At 37.4% G+C, this 10,715-nt stretch overlaps 1 protein-coding gene across 1 annotated transcript; it reads right to left on the bottom strand.

Annotated features, from left to right (window-relative positions):
• Positions 1-7,194: 7,194 nt before the first annotated feature.
• On the bottom strand, positions 7,195-10,391 carry LOC128450863 (gap junction alpha-10 protein-like). Its single transcript, XM_053434598.1, has 2 exons — positions 8,955-10,391; positions 7,195-7,233 (listed from the first exon to the last, which is right to left on the bottom strand). The coding sequence occupies exons 1-2, from the start codon at positions 10,389-10,391 to the stop codon at positions 7,195-7,197; spliced, it is 1,476 nt and encodes a 491-aa protein (XP_053290573.1).
• Positions 10,392-10,715: the final 324 nt, after the last annotated feature.

Genomic DNA, 10,715 nt, shown 5'->3' with positions numbered 1-10,715 from the left:
AGTCTGGTGACAAAACGGTTTTGTCTATGACACACTTGTCTTGTCTTTACCTTGATATTTGAAGTTTTTTTTTTTTTTTTAAATGGATGACACAAGCGCTATCAGCAATACTGTTCAACAGATATTTTTGGACTGGTATAAATAAAGAAGCACTGGGAGCTTTCTCTCTCCTCCTCCTCTCTCTATCATCTCAACTCTTTCTTCCCGTCAGCTTCCCCAGTTCTCTCGTGCATCACGAGAGGCCGAACTCAGGAATTCCACAGAATGTTCACTAATGTCCCTGTCAACATGTACATGCACTTTACTTTATGAGTCCTGTCTAATCTTGATCATTATTGTTGGTGCATATGATTGATTTGCGATAAATAATTAGCAGTAAATAATTCACATTAGCTTCTTTTCTGACAGTGAAATGAGAAGATGATACCAGCTTCATGTCTGTGCGTTGGGTACAGTAAAGAGCTGGAGCCAGAACATGGTTAGGCTAGATTAGCATAGCAACTGCAGGCAAGGGGAAACAACTTGTCCGGTTCTTGCCAAAGGGAAAGAAATATGCCTAACAATAAGGGAAAGGCAAGGTAATTTTGTGGAGTGGAGAATCTAAATGTCTGCTTGAACTTTTGATATTTCTGTTGATATAGTATTATACATTATATAATGTTATCTCGGAATAAGATATGGATAGTTCTGGAGTTGGTACTGCTGTAAAACCTTTGGTGAGGATGTTATGTCTTGACAAAACTGTGTCTAATTCCCTGCTGAATTATTTACTCTCGTTTTGATTTATGGTGTGTTTATATCGCAGCTACTGCAATAGGAAATTTGAAAGTTTGCAGTTGGTTCCAGGTGTGAAACAACTTTCCCTTCAATTATCACCTCACCTGCTGCCCGTAGGATTGAGAGAAGTAATTGGAGATTTCTCCATTTTCAGAAAGGAGGCCCACTTCTCCCTATAAGTAATAGGAATGCAGGGTAGTAGATAATGGCTCATTCTTCTAGGTAATTGTCACCAGCGTAGCGTCACTATTCTGATTGGGTTGATTTTGGTGTCCAGAATATTGGGAGTTATTGAATTGCTAGATAAGAAAAACCTAATGTGTAAAAAGCTGCTACGAAAAAAACTAGGTTTATTCTTTTGCAGTTGTAGTATTGGATTGTATTTATAGTAGACTAACTATCTTGCCTCTGGTGTGTTGACACAACTTTTGCTCTTTTCATCAAGAGGGAAATGTACAGACCTAATTTCCTGATATCTTTGACTAGAAATTTTGTTGAAACTGTACTGCTTATAATTATATACTGAAGAATTATGTTAACATGGCACATGACTTTACTGTCACTTGGCCCAGCTTCTGCTCACCAAGAAAGAATTCTGATAATTATCTCCAACCGAAACGACAATTTGTATGCATCTTTTTTCTCTAGTTGTCTAGTACTACGTTATTATGTCAACTTGAGAGCTGATGGTAAACATACCTTTTCACCTTTGGTGGCATAGTCAGAATATCTGTTCCCTCTGTTTGTATGTAAACTAGGCTTACCATGCCCATCTTCTCACCTCACTCAAAGAGAGAAATCTAAATATATTTTCAAAAAGGTTGGTCTTTAAAATAATCAACAAATGTTTCAACATCAAACAGCTTGCTTTTTGTGATATGACATAAAGCTTCAGTGTGAAGGATTTAATGGTGTCCAGCAGTGCGGCTGCATATTACAACCAACTGAGTACCTCTCCCTAACCCCCAAGGGCATATGGGGAATATACTGTGGCCTTCAGGTATCACAAAAACACATAAGTCCCTCTCTAGTGTCAGAGTTTGGTTTTTCCTTTCACATGGCAGTGAAACATGGCAGCCTCTGGGAAAGAGGACCTGCTCCTGATGCGGATACAAGGGCTAATTTTAAGGTAATAAAAACACAATATTTCTTAGTTTCAGGTGATTTTACGCTAATGAAAACACAAATTTTCTTTTTGCCGATAGATCCCCATGAATCCTACACACTGGAGCTTTTAACATCTCAAGTGATGCAGTAGTGACACAGGACTTTAAAGTAAAATGTTACCAAAGGTGTGTATTTGAAGAAAAAAAAAAGAATCTCATTATGCAACGTTTCATTTAAAACACTCCACTTTACTTTTTCTTGTACTCAGATGGACATTTCTACACATAACTTGTCTGCCTTGTTTCATATCTGTGCTAAAAGATAGAACATTGCAAAACAAAAGCACTGCCCAGCACCTCCAAGAGGTTACGCCTAGCACTGAGGCAACATGTCCAAATGAAGGGCCACGCCAGTGCTGATATGCATTTTTGCTGACCATTTTCCAAAACATACTGCCTTGGTTCTAAGTTGATTTCATTCATTTCACTTTGCATGAAACTCAACATGCGTTTTGCTCTCGTTGTTGTCAAAGTTACATGATATTCATGACAGGTTACTTGTTTTTTATTTTAAAGTTATTGTATAGGAACACCAGAAATAATGTGCGTGAAATAAGAGATGGATTTCAATCAGACCTTTTCATGTTTTTCAACCTTTATTGTGTTTTAATTTTGAATGGATGATTTCCATTTTTGTCTACCCAATATCACATTATGACAAAGTAAATATTTTTTTATTTTTTTTTATTTGAAACTTTAACAGAAGTTTTCTGAAATAATACTAAAGTAACGATTGATGTATCTTAAACATTCCTAAAAATTGGTGTGCTCCCAGGAGCAGAGTGGCCTCTATCATTCTAAATGGAAGAAGTTTGGAAACAAGTAGGACTCTCCATAGTCGGTTATTTAGCCAAACTGAATAACACAAGAAGAACCTTACTCAGGGAGGTATCGGTTTAGCTACTTAATGAATGAAAATTTCAGTTTTTTATTAATTATTATTAATCACTTTGTCGAGAGTAATGTGGGCAAAAAAGGCAATTTCTGCACAATAAAGTTAGCAAAATGTGAGGGTGTCTGAATACTTTCTGAAGCCACATATACAAATATAAATGAATGGAAAGCAACAGCTGCCGTAAAACTTCTGCAGCACCGTGCCATGCTTTGGTAAATGGACAGTAAAAATGTGAAGTATAAATGATCCCTTTTTAATTTTAAACATTCTGGTTTGATCGTTTAAATAACTGTTTAAATAATTTATAAGTGCTTTTTTCAACCTATTTATTTATTCTCTTAAAAGTAGCAAGAATTTATGTTTGTACTTATGGCAATCATGTATTTAGCTACAATGTTCTAGTGTTATAGATAAGAAAAAAACCCAGACTAAAAGTATTTGGTACAGTATATCTGTTCAAACGCAAACACACACACAATGTTCCTACTGACCAATCAGTATTCCTCATAGTGTATGGTATGAAGTTCAAAGCTCCAAACAAACACACTGGCGAATTATTGATTCAGGGAGATGCCAAATTCATCTGCTGTTGAAAAGTCGATGGTGATGCACGTGGCAGGGGTGAGTGCTACTGCCGTCTGTTTTGTTGCTTCACTGTCATCTGCACATTGGAGCATGTCGACAGCATTTGAATACTGAATGTGTTTGGGCTTCTTTCTCCCATCAGGGTCATGGTGGAGTGGCTTTTAACACAGGAAGGTCAAACAGTAATTTTAAACTGCAGTTGACAATATTTCATGCAAGTTGATTTTTAGGAACTGAACCTGAAAATCAAGAGCTGCTATTTCCCCTGTGTGATTTTGTAAATGTCTAACTATTCATTTTGAAGAGGGGTATTTGAAACCAGCGCAGTACATAAAGACAAATTGACCATGAAAGAAAAATGAACTGATCACAATCATGACATCAACATGTTAGCCAATGATAATCGTATTAGAATGTACTGAAGTACAAGTACACCGAAGAACACTGCTCACATAATTTTCATAGACGTTCATTTCTTAATGTGAACTTTATTTATTTGTACGTGTTTGGTGGGGTGGGTGTTTGGGATGGGACATGGGTGGGGGTGGTAGAGGAAATTGCATAGATGTAAAATGTAGGTCGCTACCCTTTCTTAGAATGGATTTATTGATGGTTGTAGTTTGTTATCGTTGACTATTTCATGAAAACGTCCTAATTTACAAGTCACATGTACTTAAGTTGTAATATTTTAACTTAAAGGGGAGCGAGAGCGTGTTTACAATTTTGAGTCTTGCCTGTTCTTCTTGTTTTGTAAAGAAATAATCAAGATCGGAGAATTAATTTGTCTGTGTGTTTCAGACTTTGAAAGAATAAAATGAATATGACAAGTGCAGCTACAAATTCTTGCCTTAGAAGTAACAGAGGCCAAACTATCCACTAACTGAACAAATGATTTTGTTAACTTTCTACTTTATTCAGTAGAAAGTAAATATTCATAAAGGTTCTTTTTGTAACAAGTATATCTCACCTTCTGGAAATATGGAGACTCAAAGTGTTCAGTATTAAATTAAACAATGTTATGAATCACATAGATACTAATATAAGATCTCTCAAAACATAATATAACCATGAAACTGTGACACAATAAGAATTAGACAAATAGTTTTTTCAAACATTGTGTGACATAAAAAGATTTTTGAATTGAATCAAATATCACAGTGAATTGTTGTTCGGATATAAAATAACAGATACGCTTTAAATGTAATATAATGTATTGTTTTATTTTACAGTTTCATGGATACATTATAAGTTTTGTACATGTCTTTTTATTACTTTTTTGTTTCACATTTAATCTTTAATGTTGGCCACTTTAATGTTGCCCACTGTGGGTCTCCATATAGAAGCAAAATTCAAAGTTAAGGGTCGTCTTGGAAGAGATTTGTTTCAACATGTATTTGTTGTAATGAATCAGAGGAATTTCTACAGTTAAGTTAAATACCACAAGAAGTTACACTTGAGTAAAGATCTGTATGATGCATCATAAGGATCAGCTTTTAATCCTTTCTACACAAAACTGTGCAAAAAATTTGAACATTGGTGACAATGTGATAGCCAAACATTCATCTGCTAATGTATTTTCATTTTTTGCAACAGTTTTTATATTTGTAGAACATAAATTCCATGAACTTATTCTGTGCCTGACTTTTTAAGTTTACCAGGACAACATTTTCCCTCAGTTTTCTCTTCATGCTACGATGTGAACGAAGCACATGCTGTATTTAAATGGAGCGCTGCACATCAGAGATGTTTACTGAAGTTGGTTGCCCTGCATTTTATTTCTTTCAACTCTGAGAAGCACAATATTCCTCACATATGGAACAAGATTCGACCATAGATGTTAAACTTTGAGGAATGATCACTCATCATAATTCTGTTCACAACGTCATGATTTTGGGAAAGAGTTAAATTCAGTGTTAAATTATAAATCTGATATAAATGTTCAGAATTATGCCATAAAAATCTATTTCAAATTCCATAAATCCTTTATTTTTACTAATCAGTCTTGAAAGTTCCCTCTAGATCTCTGCATCATTACCTTTCCCGTACGGAACCAAAATTAACTGGAGATTAAAAGGTTTGCTTGAGTCAGGTGATTCTTCACATGTTTGAAATGTTTGCAGAGGCTCAATATTGTTGCCTGGCAACGCTGAGCAGAATTATCAGAACTAACTTCACTTGCAACTCCACAACGAAAACAAACCACTGACAGCAGTAAAAGTTGTCACTCTGCCCGCTGAGTAGCAAACTGCAATGAGATAAATGAAAACACATCTGCCTGGCTGACGTTCAAAAAGCTTATAGTTTGCATAATGGTCAGCAGCAGTAATGTAGGCACTGCCAGAAAACACTGGTGTGCATTGCCTTTTGGAAATCATTTGTATGGCTTGTGCCATATTGTGCCTCTAACTGGTGCTGTGGATCTGCATGTTTTCAAAGTAGCAGCTGCTGCTTTCTCCATGTTCAAGCTGATCAGAGGAAAATCCTGTAGACTCGATTGAGAACCACACTGTCTAACTCTATATCCTGCCATATAAGTCTGACAGTCATGTCCACAAACACGAGACTGACGTAGTCATCTTTTGGTCAGTCAAAGAGCAAAAGATGATTTTATTTTAATAGTATATTTGAGTTTCCAACTTTCCAACATCTCTGAATGCAGCGCTAATCTTGGCCCAGCAGTTACTACTTTAATTCTGGTTATCAGGGGAGCGTTTTCCCTTGTGGATGTTAGTATTTTGGAATCAAATGCCTTCAACTTTGCAATGACAACATGATGGCAGTACTTATTTAATCCAATCTGTTTAAAGAAAGAGTCTCAGATTGTAATTTAGGTTTTTTTTAAACCTCTGTTGAACAGACTCTTAACACTTATCTACCTGGATGATTCAGCATACCTCTTTTTATGGACTGTATGATAGACATGTAGAAAGTTTCTGTGATGTGTTTCTAACTTTTTACAGTGATCATTGTATTTGTAGATTTTGGTGAGCCATTTCTCACATTTCCTTTTTTTAGTACATGCAACATGACTGTTATTTGCAGATTCAGCATTTTTGATTTCCTATTTTTTATCTTTGAATGTTCATATTACCTGTTTTGTTTAGATTTTCTTTGTAAATATTGTGCAACTTGTCACATTTTGTTTATTTGATATGACGGTTTTAAAGAAGAAAAAAAAAAACAATATGTCCAGGCAATTTTTCTTGAGAAATAAAACAAAAAGCATGAGAAGTCTATGTTTGGGTGTCGCTGTGTTGATTCTGATGAAATCTCTGATGAAAAGATGCTGTTTTGTTAAGAAGCATTTAATCGGAATATAATATCAACGTCTCTTGTAATTGCTGTATATAAATGACTATACAGACTATACACACATTCTAATCAAGTCTTTCACTTTAAGAAAATGTACTTTAGGTCCATGTTACAGTAGCAGACAGATCCTCTGATGAGATGCTCCATAATCTAGTGTTGTTTCTGCACAACCTAGAAATTCAGCCAACACATGGAATGATGACTACATTTTCTTTTTTAAAGACTCAATTCTGTCCTTTAAGAAACCACGTGCAGGCATTTTAAGGTGCTTCCAAACCAAATATCAAATACTTGGCTTTGGCTGTCTCGTCGTGGCTGTTCTGACTGGTTTTGGCCCCATGTGACTTGATTGGCGGATCAATGTTGATGGCTGGATCATTGATACAGGTTCCCCACTGTTTGTGAACCAGCTGGGCTGTGGAACACAGCTCATATGGACATGATGTTAGCCTCATCTCTTCACTTCTTCATGATAGAGGAGATATCCAGAAACATACTCTGAGAAAAACAAGAAGGCATAAAACACTCATTGTATACCTGCAATCCACGAAAATGCAAGCACATCTTTCAATATTTATCCATAAAGCCATTACTACATCTGTGCACTTTATGTACACAAATACACTTAAAGGCATACTTTCACATTGGGGAACAATGTAAACAATGATATTTAATCCATTTAGACCCTGATTGTTTTAAGGAGGAAGAACATATGCCAAACCATAAATTTTGCCTAGTTATGCAAGGTTATTTGTGAGGTAGCAATACAAGTTTTTGTATATACAACATTTTTTTTAATCTATAGAGAGTTGGCTGGTATGGTGAAGAGCAATACAGACATTACAGATCAATGCATTTCATCACATAACATTAAATTTGTGTTTGGGCTGATTAAGTTAATATTGTTTGAGAGAAACATTCTTATTTCCATATCTCAACAGTTGTCTTTGACATCCCTTAAGGTGACCGTCTGAAAAGTTCAAATTTTACAAGTCACTGTTAAATGCAAAATGAAGTGACACCAAGTGACTGAGCTTAAGTGGCGCTGATGAAAATACTGCATTATTTACATATCTGTAATATTAAAAACCTTAGTTGTGTGTCTGAGGCAACTTTCCTGGGAATAAATCATGCCAATGAGATTTCTTTTAGGAATAATACCCTACGTAGAATGCTAAAATCGTCATCAGACAACAACTGATGGGCCATGAGGTTGGTACTCAATTATGTAGCTTCTCATTAAAAACTTGTGAAACAAAAACTAACTTTAATTTAATATGACTTTATACTTCCTGTGACTAGTTTACTAATGATAACAGGAAAGTGTTTATTGTTGAACGTTGAATTTTTCAACAGCGGCTCAGTTGAAATATTGGAGGGAGTAATGGAGCAGTCGTGAGCAGCCACAGTGAGCTGTTAGATGAAAAACTGCAAACCTCCAACTCCTCAGCCTGGAAACTGACTCCTTCCACTGTGCCCTCTAAGTCAGATTACAGTTGCTCACAGATTGATGGAAAATTACTCCCTTAAAACAACAAAAGTCTGTTGCGGAGGTTGTCATATGCCAAATTAGTTGTTTTTTCTTCTGGTAATTCCTTTGCACAACAATTTGAGAATGAATTTGTAATCGCGAGAGTTCAAGTTAGTTATTAACTGTAAAATATATATAATCTTATATACTGTGTATTGTGTCTCATGGAATTCAATGTATTTTTTTTTTGAACTTTTAAATGTAATATCACACACATCCTAAATTTGCAAATATAAAATATGTGTACCCTTTTATTGATTTATTTTTTCCATCACATTTTTATAAAATATTTTTATCTTTGTAATAAGCTTCGATCAGTTTTGCATTTTACATATTTTACTTTGGTTATGATCAAAATATGATTAATTAACTTACACTCAAAATATTAGAAACAACTTCTGTTCTGTGACATCACCTCAATGCTCTTTCTTTATATTGCTCATTTCCTCTTTCTTTTTGTTGCTGTTTTTCCTTTTTTATTAAATAAACCTTTTATCTGGCTAGTCAGATCTGCAGGCCATTATCTCAAATTCCTTCAGAGCAGTTTTTCTTCTTTTCAGTACTTCCACAGAGAACACTAAATCTACACTGGCTGCCAGTCTGTCACTTCTGGGCTTTGTCTGGATGAACAGGAAAACGTATGACTTTATAACATTATAACACAAAATAATCTTTTGTCTTTACTTGCCATTGACATTCTCCGGCCTCCAGCAGGTGGCATCATGGGCATGTCTCCCTGCAGGGAGCCTAATTCATCCGACTCCTCTGAAGAATGTAAGGAAGGGCTCATGGAGTCACTGATGGAGGAAAAACTCTCAGAGGGTGGTCTGATCATGAAGCTGGTCTTTCTGGAGTTGGGGTTCAGGACCTCACTCCTCAATGATTCCCTACGCTCCTCCTCATTAAGGTCTCTGATAGTGCACGGTCTGAAGGTGTTACCAGAAAGGAGACCCTCCAAATGGCCTGGGTGTGGGTGTTCCCCCTCCTGTATGTCCGCAAGATGGCTTGCTGCACTTCCCTCTGCATTGGATACAGCTGAAGCCCAGGGAGAATGGTGGTCCACCATGGCTGTGTGGTCCTCTGGACGTTCATGGGTTTGGGGGGCTTGCAGTGCACAGATCTGGCCATATCTGGGTGGCATCCTAGGTTGGGGGCAGATATAGATGGTCTGACTGTTTCCCAGATGAGCCAAGCTGTTATTTCTTTGTGCATCCTGGTTGGCTTTGAGCCCAGTGCTGTAATGAGGAGGCTTCATATCCACCTCTGGAATCACTTTGAATGTCTGAGTCAAAGGCCCATTGTGAGGTGATAAATTGCTCATTACACAAAGGTGTGGTAAGGATGTCTTCTTTTTGGACTTGTAAATCAAACTGTCATCTTCAATGTATCTATCTCCATACAGTGCCTGTTTGATTTTCTTGATGCCCAGGTGAGATATTTCCAGAATGTTGAGGAAAAGGGACACACCAGCAATGCCAATCATGAAGACCATGAAAATGGTCTTCTCTGTGGGCCGGGAGATGTAACAGTCTACACTGTTGGGGCAAGGCAGCCTCTCACACTTATACAGTGGCTCCAACTGGACACCATAGAGTAAATACTGGCCCAGGATGAAGCAGACCTCCACCACAGAGCGTGTAAGGATATGGATGATGTAGGTTCTCAACAGAGATCCTCTGAGAGGAGCCTTCTTCACCCTCCTCTGCTCATCTAACCTTCTCAGCTCCCTCTCCATGCGCTTATGGTCATCCAACGGCAACTCAGCTTCATCCAGCTCCTCCTTCAACTGAACTCGTCTGCGGTGGCGTTCCTTCTCCAGTGATCTGATGCAGTAGAGGGCATGGCCCATGTAGACCAGTGAGGGCGCGGACACAAAGATGACCTGCAGGACCCAGAAGCGAATAAGAGAGATAGGGAAGGCACGGTCGTAGCAGACTGCCTTGCAGCCTGGCTGGTCAGTGTTGCAAACAAACTCGGACTGCTCGTCATCCCAAACATCCTCAGCAGCAGCCCCCAGGATCAGCATGCGGAAGATGAAGAGTATGGTGAGCCATATCTTGCCCACGATGGTGGAATGAATGTGGACCTCTTCTAGGATGCTGCCCAACAGGTTCCAGTCACCCATGGTCAGCTTCTCACCACTTCACTGCCACATTTCTTAAAACTGTGAAGACACAGCATGCATGGAATGATTATGATATTGTTTCTCATTGTTTGATGTCTGTTTATGATCATCTTGTCTTTTTATGGTCATTTGGTTCCTTTTTTACCTGATCTCTTTGACTTTCAAACAATCATGCAGGGGATCTGATAACTGGATCTTTGCTCCATAACATTGCACTTGTGAAAGTGGTTTATTGAGTGTAATGTGGCAATACAGCTAACAATGAATCCAAAAAGGCTAGAAAGACAGATAATCAGACAGGTTGTAAATAGTTTAGCCAGATTG

Source organism: Pleuronectes platessa, chromosome 11 (assembly GCF_947347685.1).
Source record: "Pleuronectes platessa chromosome 11, fPlePla1.1, whole genome shotgun sequence".
Lineage (NCBI taxonomy): Eukaryota > Metazoa > Chordata > Actinopteri > Pleuronectiformes > Pleuronectidae > Pleuronectes > Pleuronectes platessa.
This window is presented reverse-complemented; position numbering and strand designations above follow the sequence as displayed.

What these genes read in the sequence shown, in the direction of transcription:
- LOC128450863 (XM_053434598.1), bottom strand. Translation starts at nt 10,391, where the DNA reads ATGGGTGACTGGAACCTGTTGGGCAGCATCCTAGAAGAGGTCCACATT. An exon ending in GAGGCCGGAGAATGTCAATG is followed by an intron (nt 7,234 to 8,954) that starts GCAAGTAAAGAC and finishes TGTTTTTCTCAG; the next exon opens with AGTATGTTTCTGGATATCTC.